Source organism: Salvelinus namaycush, chromosome 4, assembly GCF_016432855.1.
Source record: "Salvelinus namaycush isolate Seneca chromosome 4, SaNama_1.0, whole genome shotgun sequence".
Taxonomy (NCBI): domain Eukaryota; kingdom Metazoa; phylum Chordata; class Actinopteri; order Salmoniformes; family Salmonidae; genus Salvelinus; species Salvelinus namaycush.
The window spans coordinates 47219144-47242693 of NC_052310.1; the positions used below are offsets into that span (position 1 = coordinate 47219144).

Consider the following 23550-nt stretch of genomic DNA (forward strand, 5'->3'; position numbering starts at 1 on the left):
GACTTGCTAGTGGAGGCCGCAGAATTAATGTTACATGTCTCACATGTTAGATCGCCTCTAACTGAACCTTAATCCTGGAATAATACTTAGCAGCTGGTCAGGAAACAGCTGTGAGCTGTATATGACAAAGTCCACAAAACACTACACCATTGAAGGAGAAAACCAATCACAGATTAATTGACCATTGTAGTGTTCAAAATGTTCCTCTGTTTTAAAAACGGTTGAAAAATACATATAATTATCTCTTGTTTGACAGGAGAACACTACTGAATGTCAGACTGTGGTGCTATAGTACCTGTTGTGCCTCCAGCAACATTTAGAGCAGCCACGATGGATAAACCCTCTACTGCTCCTCCACACACCTCCCATCCCACAATAGATGTGCCTTGACGGCCCCCGTCTGCATCCCCCTCTCCACAGCCCTGTTCCATCCTGTCTACATAATGTCTCGTACAGACTACAAAAATGGTGCCATTTCTCAAACAGACTACACATATGGCCAACTCTGCCCCATGGAAGTTAAGAACTACAGGAAAAGACCCACAATGCCTTGTTTGGACGATGTGGATGACGGTCACATAATCCTGCCCAGTGTCCTGGAGGTGAGGCGGGTTCCTCTGTGGCCATTGGGCCCCCTGAGGAGTGTCACAAAGGTCAAGGTTATCAGCTTCCTGCTCGGACTGACGTTGACCTTCCTCATTATGGCTTCTTACGTCTTGACCTTGGATAAAAAGGGTCTGATGCTGACACCGCCACCGTTCCACCTCAGTACTATAGTCAACCCCAGCAGCACCATCTCCCCTAACCTGTCCTCTACCAAGGACTATGTCAACATTAAGCTCCTGGTGAAGTGCATTACAGCTAAGCTTGAGTTCAGCCCAAGGAAGCTGCCTCTTCTGAAGGATGTGGTCAATAGTGACTCTCATGTGAGTATGTGTCTGGCCTGTTGTTTCATGTGTGCTATTTTGTTTCAGGGCGAAAATTATTTCAATCATAATATCAATTATAAGATAAATTGTCTAGGACTGTTTGACATTGTATCTGTTTTGCACTTCCCAGTTGTTTTCCATTATTCCTCGTCAGTTCCTCCCCAATATCAAGAGTCCATGCTGGTATGAGGAGCTCTCTGGGAAAACCAAAGTGGATCCTTACAGGAAAAACTTGTATGCAGTTCGCTCCAAGACATTCCGGACTGTCTGTGACTACCTGAGGAATAATTTCCAGGAACACTTGTCCCACAGCTTCAACGACAAGCAATACCGCCTGCGCTGTCTGCCATATTTCTACATCATTGGCCAGCCCAAATGTGGCACAACGGACCTGTTTCACCGACTGCTGCTACACCCGGAGGTCAAGTTCACCACCATGAAAGAGCCCCACTGGTGGACAAGGAAAAGGTTTGGTAAGCCCTAGTCCCCCTGTCTTCACTTTGGTAGAGCTGCCCAAAGAATTTTACTTCCCTTGATTTGGATGGAAAACCTTTACATTGGCTTCAACAGACTTTTCACCCTGCCAAAATACATTTCCAGGGGGAACCACCAGTAGTGTGTGGATGAACTTATTTCCATTCATATTCATATTACATATATTTTGAGGTAATCCAGTGTGCCTCTTTTCCCAATGACTGTGCCTAAATCTACATTATGTACACTAGTAACAATATAACTGAATGAAGACCCAAAGAGATGCCTCTGTTTTGATCATCTCCACTTGTAATTCCCCCTACAGTTATTTTTCTAAACCTTTGTACAGAGTAAGTAAGTGTTGTTCTAGACCTCTACTGTAGTGTGCAGGTGATAGATGAGACCAGGTCCAGCCCCTCCAGCCTAGTGTCTGTTGTAATTCCTTTAATTGAATGGAATGCTTCTGAGAGGCAGCGTAGGTGTCGGATCACACTCTGAGGAGAGCCATACTGTAGATCACACAGCGTGCATTGATTGCCGACTCCATCGCCAAGTGGATTTGTGGGCGTTCAAAGCAGTGCGGGAAATGGTTGGATGTTGATCTTTCTGCTGACAATGGATCAGAAAGGCAGCTACATCGGGTCTCCTGTGGCGACGTAGTCGGAGGTCTTAATCTGCTCTGAGCTCTGACAGGTGTGAAAATATGGAAGGAACTTACAGTCAAAATTGTATCACCTTAAGCTGGCAGAGAAGTTTTGTTGAAAAATATGATTTGCTTTTGAGAGGGTCTAGAGTTATGATAGATCATAGATGGAAGTGGTAGTAAAATAAGATTGAATGATGAAGTCATTGACCATGATGTTGTTTTCCCTTGTGGTGCAGGTATCATCCATCTTAAAGACGGCCTCCTGGAGCGCTTCCCTGTGGAGGACTACCTGGACCTTTTTGACTTGGCTGCCTACCACATCCAGCAGGGAATACTGGGGAATACCTCTGGAGATGACAGCCAGCGACACCTCATCACAGGTAACATACAGGTCGTCATATATGTACTGTAGGTCATTTATATATACTTGAATAATAATTGAGATAATTTGAAAGTCTTTATAAACTCTTGGGTTGCACTCTACAAAGTTAGTCATAGGCTTCTTCACTCTTTTCAAGAAAGTTAGTCATGGAGGCTGTCGTCTTACTCTGCGTGTGTGTGTGTGTGTGTGTATACGTTTATGTGAGGAGGAGGAGTTGTGTGATTCAAATCAAATCAAATGTTATTTGTCACATGCGCCAAAAACAGGTGTCGACCTTACAGTGAAATGCTTACTTACACGCCCTTAACCAACAATGTAATTTTAAGAAAAAAAATGAAAAAAAGTAAGAGGTAAGTATAACTAATAATTAAAGAGCAGCAGTAAATAACAATAGCTGGGCTATATACAGGGGGTACCGGTACAGAGTCAATGTGTCAATGTGCGGGGGCACCGGTGTCGAGGTAATTGAGGTAATTATGTACATGTAGGTAGAGTTATTAAAGTGGCTATGCATAGATAATAACAGAGAGTAGCAGCAGCATAGAAGGGGGGGCAATGCAAACAGTCTGGGTAGCCCTTTGATTAGCTGTTCAGGAGTCTTATGGCTTGGGGGTAGAAGCTGTTTAGAAGCCTCTTGGACCTAGACTTGGTGCTCCGGTATCGCTTGCGAAGCAGAGAGAACAGTAGCAGAGAGAACAGTCTATGACTTGGGTTGCTGGAGTATTTTACAATTTTTAGGGCCTTCCTCTGACACTGCCTGGTATAGAGGTCCTGGATGGCAGGAAGCTTGGCCACGCTGATCAAATCAAATCAAATGTATTTATATAGCCCTTCGTACATCAGCTGATATCTCAAAGTGCTGTACAGAAACCCAGCCTAAAACCCTTAACAGCAAGCAATGCAGGTGTAGAAGCACGGTGGCTAGGAAAAACTCCCTATAAAGGCCAAAACCTAGGAAGAAACCTAGAGAGGAACCAGGCTATGAGGGGTGGCCAGTCCTCTTCTGGCTGTGCCGGCTGGAGATAACAGAACATGGCCAAGATGTTCAAATGTTCATAAATGACCAGCATGGTCAAATAATAATAATCACAGTAGTTGTCGAGGGTGCAGCAAGCTAGCACCTCAGGAGTAAATGTCAGTTGGCTTTTCATAGCCTATCATTAAGAGTATCTCTACCGTTCCTGCGGTCTCTAGAGAGTTGAAAACAGCAGGTCTGGGACAGGTAGCACGTCCGGTAAACAGGTCAGGGTTCCATAGCCGCAGGCAGAACAGTTGAAACTGGAGCAGCAACACGGCTAGGTGGACTGGGGACAGCAAGGAGTCATCATGCCAGGTTGTCCTGAGGCATGGTCCTAGGGCTCAGGTCCTCTGAGAGAGAGAAAGAAAGAGAGAAAGAGAGAATTAGAGAGAGCATACTTAAATTCACACAGGACACCGGATAAGACAGGAGAAGTACTCCAGATATAACAAACTAACCCTGGGCTGATGTACTGGGCTGTACACACTACCCTCTGTAGTGCCTTGCGGTCGGAGGCCAAGCAGTTGCCTTACCAGGCAGTGATGCAACCCGTCAGGATGCTCTCGATGGTGCAGCTGTAAAACCTTTTGAGGATCTGATTACCCATGCCAAATCTTTTCAGTCTCCTGAGGGGGAATAGGTTTTGTCATGCCCTCTTCACGACAGTCTTGGTGTGTTTGGACTATGTTAGTTTGTTGGTGATGTGGACGCCAAGGAACTTGAAGCTCTCAAAATGCTCCACTGCAGCCCCGTCAATGAGAATGGGGTCATGCTCGGTCATCCTTTTCCTGTAGTCCACAATCATCTCCTTTGTCTTAATCACATTGAGGGAGAAGTTCTTGTCTTTGCACCAGGTCTCTGACCTCCTCCCTATAGGCTGTCTCATCGATGTCGGTGATCAGGCCTACCTCTGTTGTGTCGTCAGCAAAGTTAATAATGGTGTTGGAGTCGTGCCTGGTCGTGCAGTCATGAATGAACAGCGAGTACAGGAGGGGACTGTCACGATCGTTATGAGACGAATGAGTGGACCAAGGCACAGCGTGGAAAAAAGACATCTTCTTTTAATGAAGAAAAACAAACACTTACTAAACGAACAAAAAACAAACGATCGTGACGCTAAAACGAACTAAGTGCACACATGCAACATAGAACATAGACAATTACCCACAAACACCTACAGCCTATGGCTGCCTTAAATATGGCTCCCAATCAGAGACAACAATAAACAGCTGTCTCTGATTGAGAACCAAACCAGGCAACCATAGACTTTCCTAAACACCTACAATAAACACAACCCCATACATTCTACAAAACCCCCTAAACAATACACACACCCTAAACTAGACAAAACACACAAACATCCCCCATGTCACACCCTGACCTAACTAAACTAATAAAGAAAATCAATATAACAAAGGCCAGGGTGTGACAGGGACTAAGAACTGGGCCCCCGTGTTGAGGATCAGCGTGGTGGATGTGTTGTTACCTACCCTTACCACCTGTGGACGGCCCGTCGGAAAATCCAGGATCCAGTTGCAGAGGGAGGTGTTTAGTCCCAGGGTCCTTAGCTTAGTGATGAGCTTTGAGGGCACTATGGTGTGGAACGCTGAGCTGTAGTCAATGAATAGCATTCTAACATAGGTGTTCCTTTTGTCCAGGTGGAAAAGGGCAGTGTGCGGGTCGGTAGTCATTTAGGTAGGTTACCTTAGTGTTCTTGGGCACAGGGACAATGGTGGTCTGCTTGAAACATGTTAGTATTACAGACTCAGACAGGGAGAGGTTGAAAATGTCAGTGAAAACACTTGCCAGTTGGTCAGTGCATGCTCGGAGTACACGTCTTGGTAATCCATCTGGCCCAGCGGCCTTGTGAATGTTGACCTGTTTAAAGGTCTTACTCACATCGGCCGCGGAGAGCGTGATCACACAGTCGTCCGGAACAGCTGATGCTATCATGCATGTTTCCGTGTTACTTGCCTCAAAGCGAGCATAGAAGTTATTTAGCTCGTCTGGTAGGCTCGTGTTACTGGGCAGCTCTCAGCTGTGCTTCCCTTTGTGGTCTGTAATAGTTTGCAAGCCCTGCCACATCCAACAAGAGTCAGAGCCGGTGTACTACGAGTCGATCTTATTCCTGTATTGATGCTTTGCCTGTTTGATGGTTTGTTGGAGGGCATAGTGGGATTTCTAATAAGCTTCCGGGTTAGAGTCCCACTCCTTGAAAGCGGCAGCTCTAACCTTTAGCTCAGTGCGAATGTTGCCTGTAATCCATGGCTTCTGGTTGGGGTATGTACGTACAGTCACTGTGGGGACAACGTCCTCGATGCACTTGTTGATAAAGCCAGTGACTGATGTGGTGTACTTCTTAATGCCATCGGAAGAATCGCGGAACGTATTCCATTCTGTGCAAGCAAAACAGTCCTGTAGTTTAGCATCTGCTTCATCTGACCACTTTTTTTATAGACCGAGTCACTGGTGCTTCCTGCTTTAATTTTTGCTTGTAAGCAGAAATCAGGAGGATAGAGTTATGGTCAGATTTGCCAAATGGAGGGCGAGGGAGAGCTCTGTACGTGTCTCTGTGTGTGGAGTAAAGGTGGTCTAGAATTTTTTCCCCTCTGGTTGCACATTTAACATGCTGATAGAAATGAGGTAAAACGAATTTAAGTTTCCCTGCATTAACCTGTTATGGCTGCAGGCCGGTGTCGGGCTCAATATGACAACAGCCCGTCCAAGTGCAGGGCGCGAAATTCAAAAGATATTTTTTAGAAATATTTAACTTTCACACATTAACAAGTCCAATACAGCAAATGAAAGATACACATCTTGTGAATCCAGCCAACATGTCCGATTTTTAAAATGTTTTACAGCGAAAACACCACGTATATTTATGTTAGCTCACCACCAAATACAAAAAAGGACATTTTTCACAGCACAGGTAGCTTGCACAAAACCAACCTAACTAACCAAGAACCAACCAAACTAACCAAGAAACAACTTCATCAGATGACAGTCTTATAACAAGTTATACAATAAATCTATGTTTTGTTCGAAAAATGTGCATATTTGAGGTTTAAATCATAGTTTTACATTGCAGCTACAATCGGAAATAGCACCGAAGCAGCTAGAACAATTACAGAGACCAAATTGAAATACCTAAATACTCATCATAAAACATTTATGAAAAATACATGGTGTACAGCAAATTAAAGACAAACATCTTGTGAATCCAGCCAATATTTCCGATTCTTTAAGTGTTTTACAGCGAAAACACAATATAGCATTATATTAGCTTACCACAATAGCCAAAAACACAACAGCATTGATTCAAGCCAACAGTAGCGATAACGAATAAACCAGCAAAATATATTAATTTTTTCACTAACCTTCTCAAAATTCATCAGATGACAGTCCTATAACCTGTTATGGCTGCAAGGGGCAGTATTGAGTAGCCAGTTAAATCGTGCCCATTTCAAACGGCCTCGTACTCAATTCTTGCTCGTACAATATGCATATTATTATTACTATTACTGAAAACACTCTCTAGTTTCTAAAACCGTTTGAATTATTTCTCTGAGTGAAACAGAAGTCATTCTGCAGCACACTTCCTGACCAGGAAGTGGAATGTCAGAAATCGAGGCTCTGTTCAACTTCATGCCTATACATGGGCGTGATACGTAAGAGTCTACATACACTTCATACACCTTCCCCTGGTTGTCAAGAGGGGGTGAGAGAAAAAATTCCGTGTTTATCTTGGTCTGAGGTGGAATTAAAGCTCTTTGTTTGACGTGACCGTCCATTTCCTGTTTCTGGAGCGTGCGAAAGAGGACATGAATTTGCCTTCTGTTTTGCTCTCGTTATGGACGACTAACATCTCCGTCTTAGATTTTATTTGATACATGTGACCATATCATCGTAACGTATGTTTTTTCAATATAGTTTAATCAGATTATTGAAATTTTTCCGGGAGTTTTGCCGTGTTCCGTTCTCTGACTTTGTTGACGTTGGAGTGATCCGTGCCACTTGGCAAGTGCCCATGCTAAATGAAGAGGGATATTTGCCGTTCCAGATCAAAACAACGACTGTTCTGGACAAAGGACACCTTGTCCAACATTCTGACGGAAGATCACCAAAAGTAAGAAACATTTTATGATGCTATTTCTAATATCTGTCGTGCATGTGAACTGGTCTTGGGCGCCCAAGTGTTTCTGGCTATTGTGGCTACGCTAATATAACGCTACATTTTGTTTTCGCTGTAAAACATTTAATAAATCGGAAATATTGTCTGGAATCACAAGATGCCTGTCTTTCAATTGCTGCACACTATGTATTTTTCAGAAATGTTTTATGATGAGTAATTAGGTATTTGACGTTGGTGTCTGTAAATATTATGGCTGCTTTCGGTGCAATTTCTGATTGTAGCTGAAATGTAAACTATGATTTATACCTGAAATATGCAAATTTTTCGAACAAAACATATGCTATACAATAAATATGTTATTAGACTGTCATCTGATGAAGTTGTTTCTTGGTTAGTGGCTATTTATATCTTTATTTGGTCGAATTTGTGATAGCTAGTGATGGAGTAAAAAACTGATGGAGTAAGAATAGTGGTGTCTTTTGCTAACGTGGTTAGCTAATAGATTTACATATTGTGTCTTCCCTGTAAAACATTTTAAAAATCGGACATGTTGGCTTGATTCACAAGATGTGTACCTTTCATCTGGTGTCTTGGACTTGTTAATGTGTGAAAGTTAAATATTTAAAAAAAATATCTTTTGAATTTCGCGCCCTGCACTTGAGCTGGATGTTGTCATAAGTGTACCGGTGTCGGGCTGCACCCCAAACAGGATAACATCATATTACACAATACATATATTGTTTGTTCGAAAATGTGCATATTTAGCGGCACAAATCGTGGTTATACAATGTGAATACTAGGCAAAATGCAATAACAATGTCCGGAGAAATCTTGGAGAGGCACCTAATCTAATCAAATAACTATTCATAAACGTTACTAAAAAATACATGTTGGACAGCAAATTAAAGATAGCTTAGTTCTTAACCTCTAATTCCTCCCAAACCCGGATCCGGGAGCACCCCCATCAGTAAAAAAGCTGACTAGCATAGCCTAGCATAGCGTCACAAGTAAATACTAGCATCTAAATATCATTAAATCACAAGTCCAAGACACCAGATGAAAGATACACATCTTGTGAATCCAGCCATCATTTCTGATTTTTAAAATGTTTTACAGGGAAGACACAATATGTAAATCTATTAGTTAGCAAAAGACACCACTTTTTTTACTCCACCAGTTTTTTACTCCATCTCAGTAGCTATCACAAATTCGACCAAATAAAGATATAAATAGCCACTAACCAAGAAACAACTTCATCAGATGACAGTCTGATAACATATTTATTGTATAGCATATGTTTTGTTAGAAAAATTTGCATATTTCAGGTATAAATCATAGTTTACCATTGCAGCCACCATCACAACTCTCACCAAAGCGACTAGAATAACTACAGAGAGCAACGTGTATTACCTAATTACTAATCATAAAACATTTCCTAAAAATACACAGCGTACAGCAATTGAAAGACACAGATCTTGTGAATCCAGACAATATTTCAGATTTTCTAAGTGTTTTACAGCAAAAACACAATATAGCGTTATATTAGCTTACCACAATAGCAAACATCACAACAGCATTGATTCAAGCCAAACATAGCGATAACGTATAAACCACCAAAAGATATTAATTTTTTCACTAACCTTCTCAGAATTCTTCAGATGACAGTCCTATAACATCATATTACACAATGCATATAGAGTTTGTTCGAAAATGTGCATATTTAGCGGCACAAATCGTGGTTATACAATGTGATTAGTGGCCAAAACGTCAAGCAATCTGTCCGGCGCCATCTTGGAGAGGCACCTATTCTAATCGAAAACTATTCATAAACTTGACTAAAAAATACAAGTTGGACAGCAAATGAAAGATAAATTAGTTCTTAATGCAATCGCTGTGTTAGATTTTTAAAATTAACGTTACTGCGCAATACAGCGTGCGCTAAAGCGAGACCGCACCATAATTCATGGCGGAATTATTATTTGACATTTGTCAACATAAGTACGAATTAACAGCATAAAGACTGCTTACTATTAGCTGAGCTTCCATCAGAATCTTGGGCAAGGTGTCCTTTCTCCAGAACAATCGTCTTTTGGTTGAAAGATGTCCTCTTCTCCTGTCGAAATAGCAGCTAACGATAGCCACCCACTGGAGAAGTGTCCAACTCGTGAAAGCGCATGACAAAGAAATCCCAGAAAATCGCAATAAACTGCTATAAACTGCTATAAGTCGGTATAACCTGTTATGGCTGCAAGCCCGATATCGGTACACCTATGACAACATCCCCCCACCCCCCCCACACTGATTAGCATCGCTAGCATAGCGTCACAATTAAATAGTAGCATCTAAATATCATTAAATCACAAGTCCAAGACACCAGATGAAAGATACAGATCTTGTGAATAAACCCATCATTTCTGTTTTTTAAAATGTTTTACAGGGAAGACACAATATGTAAATCTATTAGCTAACCACGTTAGCAAAATACACCATTTTTCTTTGTCCACCATTTCTTCTCTCCACCACTAGCTATCACCAATTCGGCCAAATAAAGATATTGATAGCCACTAACCAAGAAAAAACCCCATCAGATGACAGTCTGATAACATATTTATTGTATAGGATAGGTTTTGTTAGAAAAATGTGCATATTTCAGGTAGAAATCATAGTTTACAATTGCACCCACCATGACAACTCGACTAGAATTACTACAGAGAGCAACGTGTTTTACCAATTTACTCATCATAAAACATTTCATAAAAATATACAGCTCACAGCAATGGAAAGACACAGATCTTGTGAATTCAGACAATATTTCAGATGTTCTAAGTGTTTTACAGCGAAAACACAATAAATCGTTATATTAGCATACCACATATGCAAACGTTACCCCAGCATGAATTCAAGCCAAAGAGAGCGATATCGTTATCATCGCCAAAATATATTAATTTTTTCACTAACCTTCTCAGAATTCTTCCGATGACACTCCTGTAACATCATATTACAACATACATATAGAGTTTGTTCGAAAATGTGCATATTTAGCCATAAAAAACCGTGGTTATACAATGAAAATAGTAGCAAAACAAGCCTGGAAATGTCGGTCGCCATCTTTCAGAGTGATCTAGTTTAATCAATAGCTAATCATATACTTGACTAAAAAATACAGGGTTGACAGGAATCGAAAGACAAATTAGTTCTTAATGCAATCGCTGAATTACATTTCTAAAATTATCCTTACTGTGCAATACAGGGTTCGCCAAGCGAAGCTATACCAAACAAAATGGCGGAATATGCGTTTAAAATTTTTCGACAGAACAACGATTTATCATATTAAATATTTCTTACTGTGAGGTGATCTTCCATCAGAATCTTGGGCAATGTATCCTTTCTTGGGTCTAATCTTCTTTTGGTCGAAAGATGTCCTCTGTCCGTCGAAATGCCCACTAACGTTCGACCGGGACCCCGAAACGTGCCCAAAGCTTCAAAGAGCATCACATAGAACTGCCTCAAAATCGCACTAAACGGATATAAATTGCTATAAAACGGTTTAAATTAACTACCTTATGATGTTTTTAACACCTCTAACGAGTAAAAACATGACCGGCGAAATATTACTGGCTAAACCCAAGCTTGGAAAGAGAGCAGGTCCAACGTACATCGTGCGTCAGGCGCAGCAGGAAAAGAACGGTACTTCCGGTATTTCTTGTTTTATACAGGCCATGATTGCGCAATCGACTCCATTCAAAGCGTCACCACGTACTGACATCCAGGGGAAGACGTAAGCAGTGTTTGTATCCTCATAGCATTTACAGGGACCTTAAAACCGACCCCAGATCAGGGGCCAAGATTTCTGAAATCTGACTCCCTGTCAGGAAAAGTGCTGTAGAAGGAGCTGTGTTTCACTCAGAGACAAAATTCCAACGGCTATAGAAACTAGAGAGTGTTTTCTATCCAATAATAACAATAATATGCATATTTTACGAGCAAGAATTGAGTACGAGGCCGTTTGAAATGGGCACCCTTAATCAGAGCTACTCAATACTGCCCCTGCAGCCATAAAAAGTTAAATTAACTACCTTATGATGTCTTTAACACCTATAATGAATAAAAACATGACCGGAGATATAGAACTACTAAAACGAAAGTGTTTGCAGGACGCCATTGTGATGTCTTCTTGCGCCAGGCGCACCGTTGAAAAGGACGGTACTTCCGTTCCACGGTCTTATATAGGGTCCCAGATTGCGCAATCCACTCCATTCAAATTCTCACCGCTTACTGACATCTAGAGGAAGACGTATGCAGTGCATGTAGCCCGATGGCTTACATGGGGACTTATAAACTGACCTCAGAACAGGGACCTCGATTTCTGAAATCTCACTCCCTGACAGGAAATGTGCTGCAGAATGAGTTCTGTTTCACTCAGAGAAATAATTCAAACGGTTTTAGAAACTAGAGAGTGTTTTCTATCCAATAGTAATAATAATATGCATATTGTACGAGCAAGAATTGAGTACGAGGCAGTTTAATTTGGGAACTCATTTTTACAAAGTCGAAATGGCGCCCCCATAGGCTCTTAATGCAATCGCCGTGTTAGAATTCTAAAAATAACTTCAGTACGACATCCAGCTTACGTTATTGCGAGAGAGCGCCCAAAATCAAAGCGGAAAACACAACGACACATTTTCCACAGAAGTAGGAAATAACATCATAAATGGGTCCTACTTTTGCTGATCTTCCATCAGAATGTTGTACAAGTGGTCCTTTGTCCAGAACAATCGTTGTTTGGATTTAGAATGTCATTTTTCCCTCTCGAATGAGCAAGCAAAACTTGCCAAGTGGCGTGAAGCTGTCCATCGTGAACAAACGCAAAGAACGGAACACGCCAAAACTCCCGAAAAAAATTCAATAATCTGATTAAACTATATTGAAAAAACATACTTTACGATGATATTGTCACATTTATCAAATAAAATCAAAGCCGGAGATAGTAGCCGTCTATAACGACAGCTTTTCAGAAGGCAATCCCCGGTTCCTTCTCGCGCCTTCCTGAAAACAGGAAATTGGTGTCACGTCATGCCAAGAGCTCTTATTCGACCTCAGATCAAGCTATACACTCCATTTCTTCTCTCACAGCCTATTGACATCTAGTGGAAGGCGTATGAAGTGCATGTATACTAATAGATTTCAAGCAAAAGATTAGGTAGGCCCTGGAACAGAGCCTCGATTTGAGATTTTTCACTTTCTGACAGGAAGTTTGCTGCAAAATGAGTTCTGTTTTACTCACAGATATAATTCAAACGGTTTTAGAAACTTGAGAGTGTTTTCTATCCAATAGTAATAATAATATGCATATTGTACGAGCAAGAATTGAGTACGAGGCCGTTTGAAATGGGCACCTTTCATCCAAGTTACTCAATACTGCCCCTGCAGCCCAAAGAAGTTAAAGTCCCCGGCTACTCTGGCAACCTAACCAATAGAATGAACAACCAGCTGGCTTGGTTAGCAACCCTACATTTGTGTCAGGACTATATCTCGTGGAAGGATGAAATAGTATGAATAAATTCATAAAAAATACGTTTTTAATGAAAATAGGTCCATCATTAATTTAATATGTTGGTATCCCGTTGTATGAAAGTGATAATTCCCTCAAATCCGGTGTCTGGAGGATATATTGGCACAGTTTGCCTCCAAACACCAGCTTCTCTGGCATTATCACTTTAAATGGGCATCACACTTCTGTTGGATTGACAGGTGAAGCAAGCGCATCCACGATGTGGGACAACCAAGCCTGGAGCTATCTCTATGACAACCGGGTGGATGGGGAGCCTCCTTTCCTGGCCCAGGACTTCATCCACACTGTTCAGCCCAACGCTAAAATCATCGTCATGCTCAGAGACCCAGTAGAGAGGTACAGATGTGGGATCGTAATTTGACCAGTTTCTCACAGCAGGAAATAATCCTGCAGCAACTGCAGTACATTATCATATGGATTATAATTAATGGACATTTTTTTCGGGGTTGATCCATTTTTGTGTTTGTGCAAATCAAGTCTGAAATGTTAACGTGGAAATTACAAACCTTAGAATCCTTTTTAAACATTGAATACACTATTCTCACACACCAGGGTGATCAAATTAAGTCCTACATCTGTAGAACTCGAGAATTTGTGGACTTGCTGTCACATAGTTTTCACTATAGGAATGTCTGTGCATTTGGTCAATGTATCTGATGAAAGTATGTTTTCTGGTTTGTGTCTCCCTGTGGTTTAGGTTGTATTCAGACTACCTGTACTTCAACATGGCTAACAAGTCAGTGGAGGACTTTGACCAGAGGGTCTCAGAATCTTTACAGCTGTTTGAGGCTTGTTTAGCAGAGAGCTCCATGCGTTCCTGTGTCTACAATACTAGACTCTCCAATGCCATGCCGGTGAGTGGAACATATAAATAAAATAACAATACATATGCCATTTAGCAGACACTTTTATCCAAAGCGACTTACAGTCATGCATGCATATTTTTATTCCTGGCAATGGAAATGTACAACAGTCTCTTACCATAGGTATTCAAAGTAAATGCATTGGAATGCAATATTCTGTTTATTGTGTCACTATCTTTGGTGGATAGTGTATTGTCTAGATGGGAAGTAATGTGCAAGAGCAAGAAGAAACACTAATTTGTACCGCATTTATTAAAAGAGCATTATCCCACAGGCCACAGAGGGCAGTTCAATGTCTAGTTTTGATTTACGCTTGGTTGAGTTGCCAGATAACCTGAATTTAATGTGAAATCAACCACAAATGTCAGTATGTCGTTGGAGTTGGGTTAAAATGTGGGTGAAAAAAGTACTAAATCCCCATTATGTTGATGACTTTTTACAAATCCAATCTTTTTGCAAATCCTCAGTGATTCAGCATCATCCCATTTTTTGGTTTTGTTGAAATGACATGGGAACAATGTGGATGCAAACAGTTTTTGCCCAGTGGGATGTCATCAAAGTGCATACAAAGTTATTCAGAGATGGCTTTGTCCATGCCAAATTGTGATACATTTTCCAGGCCTTAGCTAGATTGATTCCGTGCCAAATTGTGATCCATAACTCAGGCCTTTATTTTCCATGTCTAATAGGATATTTTATTCAAATCACGGCTACTTCCTTGAGGCTAGTGAAATTGTGTTGTGACATATGCCACTGATTTGATTAGTGAGGAACTGTGAAGTTTCCTTTCAGAGCTGATTAAACTGAGATGCACTTACGGGAAGTTATTTAGGAAGTAGTCTCTAGAAATATTGTCATTTATTTTCAGAAAATACATTTTCTTGCTGTTTTAACTATTTTACTACATTGACATTGGCTCAGTTTTATACAGGTATGTGTGCTTTGTTTAGTTTATGATGATCCCCATTAGCCGTTGCACATGCAGCAGCTACCCTTCCTTGGGTCCACAAGCTTTAATGCTGTAAACATTTCCTTATTGGACAGAGTACAGCAATGCTAAGTAAAGGCTTGCCAAATGCCCTCTGTAAATTATAAACCGTCCAGATGCTGTAATGTACCGAGCAGCATTTCCATGGGGTTGAGCTGAGCTAGCTCTGTCTGTACCCTCGTCACACAGTAGCATACCAGGTTGGCTGCAGCTGTCACAGCCTGGGGCACAGCTAGTTTACATAGGAAAAGCACAAATCACGATACCCACAGCCAGAGATAAACACTACTGTTCACACTGTTCTACATACCTCTCAGCCTGATTTGTGGTAGTAATGTTATTATATTGGTGCCAACATGGTGTTCAGAGGAGTACCTTTGGAGATCCGTGTGTACCTATTAAGGTAAATAAATATGAATAAAGTATAAGTTCTTTGACATACAGCAGCGTCATGGATGTCGACCTAAAGTAGCTCCCTGTTTACATTTGACTTCTGAATCCATGCTGTTGAGTTCATCTGAGTAGTTCATCTCAGACAGTGCCTCCTCTCGCTCTGCTGTATCTACAGAAGTATAATTACTTTTGTCGGTTGGTCTCCATCACTCTCTGCAGGTAAGCTTGTGTACTTGTAACGAGTCATGATGTGACTCTTATCACCAGTATTCCTATAGCATGTAGCTTGTTCTCCACCTTAACAATGAAGCCTTGGTAGAATAGTTATGTAAATGTAATGATAGTCTAATGTTCAGTGTTTGTTGTGGTCCTCTCCAGGTCAGACTGAACCTGGGACTATATGTTGTCTTCCTGCTGGACTGGTTGACTGTCTTCCACAGGAATCAGATCCTAGTGCTGCAGTTAGAAGACTACGCTGCCAATCTGAGACTCACCATAAATAAAGTCTTTGACTTCCTAAACGTGGGTACGTACTGGAAAAACACAGTTATCAGCTTGAATTCTACAGCAACATCCTAGGTTTGTTGAGCTAGGACACAATATTGTTGATGCATGTACATGTCTGCTTCTTCCTCTGTGTGCATTTCAACATCTGGTTCCTCATTTATCAAAGGTGTGTGTGGATAAAAAAAAGACTCTATACCTTGAATGCACCACAAAGGTTGGTCTGTGTTCATGTTGAACATGATGGGAAAGTGTGCATATCTCCACACAAATCTCAAATGATGTGTGTGCACAACTTCCAGAAGGTTGATCAACTGAATTGTAAGAAAATATGCTTTATTGTTCATTTGGGGGAAATGGGGAGGTGTTTGATGCTTGAGCATTATTATAATGGTAAGCAAATAAAAACATCAAAACAGATGCATCTGCCGTTGGTAAGGAGATCGCATTGCAGCATGTCGTCTAAAATGTTTATTTGACTTTTATTACATAGGCCTGAATCATAATCGTATTGCAGTACATGTCTCTCCCTACTGGGCAAAAACTGGTTGAATCAATGTTGTTTCCATGTCATTTCAACCAAAACATTCAATGTGATGACATTGAATCAACGTGGAAAGCTGATTGGATGTAAACCAAAACTAGACGTTGAACTGACATCTGTGCCCGGTGGGTCCTTTTCTGACATAATTGGTTTAAATTAGTCCTGCTACACAACAAATAGTAGGCTACCATTTATCAATCAAGCATGCTCGAAAGTCAATAGACCGGTAGCGTTGACAGTATGTGAAAGTATGGTTATACTACAGTATTGCTGTGCAATAGGATTAGGAGCGTGACATCATAGCCTATGTAATCTCAGAGCCTATACCAAGGCAGACGATAGAAACACAATCATCTATTTATAAACAAAATATTGAACAACAATTCGTCTTTTGCATAGGGCCTTTATCTGAGCAGACCGAGGCAGCTCTCACCAAGAGGCCCATGTCCAACACACGGAGGGCAGCAGACAGGAGCTTGGGCCCCATGTTGCCCAGCACCAGGGACCTCCTCAGGGTGTTCCACCAGCCATTCAACCACAAACTGGCCACAGTCCTGGACAACAAGGCCTTCCACTGGACAGAGATATGAGGAATGTCTTAATCAGAGATGGATACAGTCCTGAGGAGTAAGTCCCCCATGGTCCTATGAGTCCTATGAGGTAAACTGTCAAGTGGGATAAACCATGGACATGACATGTCACAATGGGCAAATGTATAGACAATAAAATGGCTGAGGTACTGAACAATGCATCTGTCTAGTACTTTTTAAAATAACCTCTATTTAATTAGGCAAGTCAGTTAAGAACAAATGATTTTTTACAATGACAGCCTACCCCAGCCAAACTCTAACCCAGACGACGCTGGGGAATTGTGCGCCGCCCTATGGGAATCCCAATCATGGACGGTTGTGATACAGCCTGAAATCGAACCAGGGTCTGTAGTGACGCCTCTAGCACTAAGATGCAGTGCCTTAGACCTCTGCGCCACTCGGGAGCCTTACTTGAAGTTGAAAGGATATCATTTTTGTGTGGTTTCCCTCTGTGATTTCCTTTCGCTTGCCATTCGTGATGACGCATTTGACGGCGGTGCCCTTACATGGGTGGTGAAGAGTTCGCTTTTTGTAGGAGACTCCTGGAAAATGACTGGGATAGACTGGTGGACTCCTCCCTCTAGTGGGGAAGCTTTGACATAACACATACCGAGAGTGAAAGGAGAGCCTTCACAATTCTAATGACTGATCATTATTATATACTGTATGCCCGTGTTTCCCATCTCCAGTCCTCGAGTACCCCCAACAGCACACATTTTTGTTGTAGCCCTCAGCAAACTCACCTGATTCAAATCATTGCGGGCTTGATGATTAATAGACAAGGTGAATTAGGTGGGCTTGTCCAGGGCTACAACAAACGTGCAGTTGGGCGTACTCGAGGACTGGAGTTGAAAACACTGCTGTATGCCACTGAGCATTTCAATTGCAGTCATTGTGAAATAATTCTGTAAGAAACAATATTGCTGCAAACAGCACAATGGATTTTATCAGATGACGTTGCCTTCAAGTAATGGAAGGTGATGCCAAAGAAACATTTCCATCCTGGATGGACAATAACATTTTATTCTATTCTATTCTATTAATCTTTAAAAACAAACATGAAACACCCTGTTTCTGCAGCCATACAATGTTCATTTTAACTACATTAAATGTATTAAATGTTGAAGACGTAAACAAATGGTCATAAACTGCTTTTTTCATATGAAATTCGTGTTTGAGCATAGACGCCATTATATACTGCCCTAGACACACATTGGTACACGTCCTCACACCAGAGGGCAGCAGAACCACAGAGACTCAGTATGGAATCTATAATTTCCCAACATCATGTAAACCTATCTTCTTACCAAAGTCTGGCCTGTTTGTTTCTAACTGATATTTTCCAGCATTTTCTATGTTTTTACACACTCTGTACGTGGACACATTTTGACATAAAATCAAGCAGTAAGCCTAGCTTACCAGCCACCCACTTCAATCTCTAGTCAATTTTGAATGTCTCAGCACAGGTGTTGAAGTGTTTTTGAAGTGTTCATTGTCATATTAGAGTCCTTGCCTTAATGCTTAGGGACAGTTAGAAATGTACACCCCCCTCATAGAATTAACTCAAAATAATGTTTACGATCACAAAAAACAACAACTGTAGTGACACTGTGTTTATAAACGTGGATATCGACTGCTGCTTCAGCATACTTTTGTGGCACAGTCGATTCCACGCAGGGTTACGGGCCAGAAGGTTAAGGGTTAGCCGACCACCACGGACGACCTCACTCCCCCTCCTGTTTCATTAGGCCTACACTATGATCAGAGCCAGGTGCTAGGGGGAAATCAGATGCCATATTTATAATTACAGTAACGGGTTTCTGTGCCACACTCTAAAAAGAAAAGGTTCCTAGAGGCCCCTTTAGGGGTTACTCAGATTGCAACACTGGCGGAACCCCTAAAGGTGCTTCCAGGAACCTTTCAAATGACCTTTTAGGGTGTTAAGGTTCCTGTAGGAACCTTTTATGTCCGATGTATTCCACTATGAATAATAATAATAATATTGACAATAATAATAAAAACAATATTGAGTGGCAAACTTGTAAAGTCACATTCATTTTATTGACTTTAAAAGTCACAGAAATATCTGGTCCCTTTCTACAGCAAAACGTTTGGCATTCGTACAACATTTGTTGGTCATTTACACCCCCTCATCAATTCCCAGAAAACATTTCTGAATGAACAGCATAGTGCTTCTCACTGATGCTGCATACTCAATATTAAAAAGGAAATGGACCCCCCCATTGCTATTCCCAATCGCATGGAGATGTAGCTCCTCTCCATCCAGGAAGAGTTAGAGGTGGTTCTGATCTGCAAAGGGATTCCCCTCTATTCTTTTGGTAGGTGATGAGAACTTTACACACTGTAAGTTAAAAAAAAATTCAATTAAGGTTACTCAAGTCATATTTCAAACAGTAAGTTAACAACTGAGCACTTACATAGTACTACTAACGTTGCATTTATTTATTTGTCTGCTGGGAAATGCATACACTGTCTGTGATGTACAGCCCACTTGGATCTTCTATGAGGAAGTAGGGGAGGAGCAAAATGGCTGCAGTGATCTTCAGAACTTAAATTGGACGGTGTGTAATAAAAAGGCCGGATTAGAACAGCTCCATTCTGTTAAGAGTACATTTTACATGCAGTAACATTGATTCAAAAATATACTTTTGTGAGCCTCCTCCGTGTGAGAGAAGTGCCGTCTTGTAAAGATTCAGCAACTCCATGGCCATACCACTCCTTTTTCTGTCCACATCCATACCGAATTTGCTTATTATATCGGAGAAAATCAATTTGTTCATAATGCATCATCAATATATCTTGGACTCAGATGACAGTACTTGGCTATGTTACATTAGTTGTGCTTTGTTGGTGCCTTGTTGTCTCTCTTTTTCAGTCCTTTTCATTTTGTGTTGTAAGGAACTTATGTTCGGTCTAATTTTTTGGCACTCCACCTGCATCTTTCCAACATGTAATTTCTGACTGAAGGAATCCGCATCAGTCTCAATCTGAAAATCGAATATAAATATGATTAAATATTGATACATACAGCATTAAACACGATCAAAGTCTATTGAAAAAGGCTAAATGATATAGGAACAGGTCCCCACCTGTTCTTACAATCTTATTTATGATCTTAAAAACGGATCCGGGATCAGCGGTTCAACTTTGAAACACTGAATATGGGCCATTATTTGTATGCATTTACATTGGCTATTTTGGTCGGGTCTTCATTTTTGGTGTCATCTGGGCTTATTTTTATCCCTTGCCTCCCAAACCGCTTCTGCATTTCCTGTACTTGTGCAACGTGAGCAAGAGGCTGCCATTCTTTTTTGTATTTATTCTTTATCATGCCGTGCCATGACTCCTTAAAAAATTACATGTGGAGAGGAGAAATGTCATGACAGATTATTGGGACTAAGGTCAGAGGAGCAGACTAGAGATGGTCTTGTTATGCTGCTGGAAATGTGAAGGTTTAACAATGGGAGAAGAAAATATCCATGCCAGCACATTATGGTCTGGGTAGGCACAATGGTGTAAACAGTTTATTAGTGTGAATTAATGTGAGTAGGAAAACTGAAGAGTTCTTACATACTGTATCTCTTCCCGTTCTGGTCTCTCAATGAGGGGTACTTTTGAATGAGCGCTGTGCACACATCCATGTATTGCCGGGTAGTGGGGTAACTAAAGCAAACAAGAAACATATAACATTACATTTAGACTAACAATTCTGTTTGTAATACAAATGACATTGATCGATAACGTTGATTATCATCATGTAAAAGTTGAGCATGTGCTATGCTACCAGCTGCAGTGATTATAACAACAGTATGGAGGAGAGTATGGAGGACAGGGACAGGGACAGGAGAAGGGCTCAGGGTGACACACACACATTATGATTCATAATTGAGTAACTTCTAATAACTTCTTCTAATATTAACATTAAGCTAAGATCAGAATATAACTACAGTATATATATTCAAAACTATACTCACCAAGTGTAAGTACACATGAAGTCGACCAACACCTGCACAATCTGAGACTTCCACTTCGAGCGCACAGTAGCGCAATGGAGATCATCCATTCTTGTCCCTCAAGTTTTTCTTTTAATACGGCTGGAAATTGTGGAAAACTAAACACAGATGGCCAGACTCTTTGGCTGACTGATGTGTCTTGTTGCTGGCCATGTGAGATGCATTGCTGAAGGCCAATTGGTGTGTCATTTTGACGGACAGGTGCTTGGTCATTTTGCTGGGCTGTTTTCTGCATCTATGATCAAACAATAACATCGTTTTTTTGTGGTTTCAGCCTCAGAAAGATTTGCCGAAAATTGGAATAGGATCAATGTGATAGAATCAATGATGCAGATAACAATTATAAATTGACTTAACAATTTATAGCTTTTAGATTCTCAATTTATTTTGTGATTTTTTAAAACTTAGCCTGTTAGGCTGGCTGGCCCGACACCGGTACACTTATGACAACATCCAGCTCAAGTGCAGGGCGCGAAATTCAAAAGATATTTTTTTAAAATATTTAACTTTCACACATTAACAAGTCCAATACAGCATATGAAAGGTACACATCTTGTGAATCAAGCCAACATGTCCGATTTTTAAAATGTTTTACAGGGAAGACAAAATATGTAAATCTATTAGCTAACCACGTTAGCAAAAGACACCACTTTTCTAACTCCATCAGTTTCTTACTCCATCACTAGCTATCACAAATTCGACCAAATAAAGAAATAAATAGCCACTAACCAAGAAAAAACTTCATCAGATGACAGTCTGATAACATATTTATTGTATAGCATATGTTTTGTTCGAAAAATTTGCATATTTCAGGTATAAATCATAGTTTACATTTCAGCTACAATCAGAAATTGCACCGAAAGCAGCCATAATATTTACAGACACCAACGTCAAATACCTAATTACTCATCATAAAACATTTCTGAAAAATACATAGTGTGCAGCAATTGAAAGACAGGCATCTTGTGATTCCAGACAATATTTCCGATTTATTAAATGTTTTACAGCGAAAACAAAATGTAGCGCTATATTAGCGTAGCCACAATAGCCAGAAACACTTGGGCGCCCACGACCAGTTCACATGCACGACAGATATATGAAATAACATCATAAATTGGGTCTTACTTTTGCTGATCTTTCATCAGAATGTTGAACAAGGTGTCCTTTGTCCAGATGAGTCGTTGTTTGGATTCAGAACGGCAAATTTCCCTCTTCATTTAGCATGGGCACTAGCCGAGTGGCACGGATCTCTCCAACGTAAACACAATCAGAGAACGGAACACGGCAAAACTCCCGAAAAAATTTCAATAATCTGATTAAACTATATTGAAAAAACATACATTACGATGATATGGTCACATGTATCAAATAAAATCCGAGCCGGAGATAGTTGTCGTCCATTACGGCAGCAAAACAGAAGGCAATCCCACTTCCAAGTCGCGCGCTTCAGAGTACCGGAAGTGGACGGTCACGTCAAAGAAATAGCTTTTATTCCACCCCAGACCAAGATAAACACAAAATTTCTTCTCTCACATCATCTTGACACCCAGAGGAAGGCGTATGGAGTGTACGTAGACTCCTACGTGTCATGACCATGTATAGGCAGGAAGTTGAACAGAGCATATATTTCTGACATTCTACTTCCTGGTCAGGGAAAGTGCTGCCAAATGAGTTCTGTTTCACTCAGAGAAATAATTCCAACGGTTTTAGAAACTAGAGAGTGTTTTCTATCCAATAGTAATAATAATATCCATATTGTACGAGCAAGAATTGAGTACGAGGCCGTTTGAAATGGGCACGATTTCACTGGCTACTCAATACTTTCCCTTGCAGCCATAAGAAGTTTTAAATTATTGGAACGAGTTGCTCTACCATTCTTTGGTCCATTGACATCAACGTCTCTCCATCAACATGGTCCAAAAAAGATCAGTGTTCTAGTCAGTGCATATCAGAATAGGAAACACATTTGAAAATGTGAAAACAAAAGTGTGTTGTGCTTAATAAATTAATAAATCAATGAATTTCCACTAACTGCAATCCAGTGGTGGAGTGGAATGGACACTCTTCCCGCTGGGACCATGTATCCCTCTATCCCGTGGAAATCGATCTCCTCACCCACCAGGCCTTATAGCAATCCATTGTTGACTGTGTTGAATCATGTATGCATGGTGATGGCTGTTGAAATGGCTGTTGAAACTTTAAAAGTTATGACACTTTTAAAAAGACAATATAGACAGATATACATTCTATAGATATACAGTAAATACCAAGGAAACTGTGTATTCCACACACTTCTATGAACACAGGGATCTCTTCAGAATGAGCAGTGTCGATGACCAGATAGTCTCCTACATTGTATTGCGTGTTGTTCACTGCAATGGACTTGCTCTGATAGCTACTCCTAATCTGGCACTTAGTACTGCAAGGGCAGAGTTTGGAAATGCATGCAGTGGGACATCTCTTGTGTCTGCACAGTGTGTT

At 40.8% G+C, this 23550-nt stretch overlaps 1 protein-coding gene across 1 annotated transcript; it reads left to right on the forward strand.

Moving 5' to 3' along the window:
* Positions 1–289: 289 nt before the first annotated feature.
* LOC120045639 (carbohydrate sulfotransferase 15-like) lies at positions 290–17248 on the forward strand. The gene is made up of 7 exons (XM_038990555.1): positions 290–926; positions 1060–1402; positions 2286–2429; positions 13333–13489; positions 13851–14007; positions 15776–15923; positions 16845–17248. Exons 1-7 carry the CDS (start codon positions 444–446, stop codon positions 17033–17035), a joined length of 1623 nt encoding a protein of 540 aa, XP_038846483.1. The 5' UTR covers positions 290–443; the 3' UTR covers positions 17036–17248.
* Positions 17249–23550: the final 6302 nt, after the last annotated feature.

What these genes read in the sequence shown, in the direction of transcription:
- LOC120045639 (XM_038990555.1), top strand. Translation starts at nt 444, where the DNA reads ATGTCTCGTACAGACTACAAAAATGGTGCCATTTCTCAAACAGACTAC. An exon ending in TGGTCAATAGTGACTCTCAT is followed by an intron (nt 927 to 1,059) that starts GTGAGTATGTGT and finishes TGCACTTCCCAG; the next exon opens with TTGTTTTCCATTATTCCTCG. An exon ending in GTGGACAAGGAAAAGGTTTG is followed by an intron (nt 1,403 to 2,285) that starts GTAAGCCCTAGT and finishes CTTGTGGTGCAG; the next exon opens with GTATCATCCATCTTAAAGAC.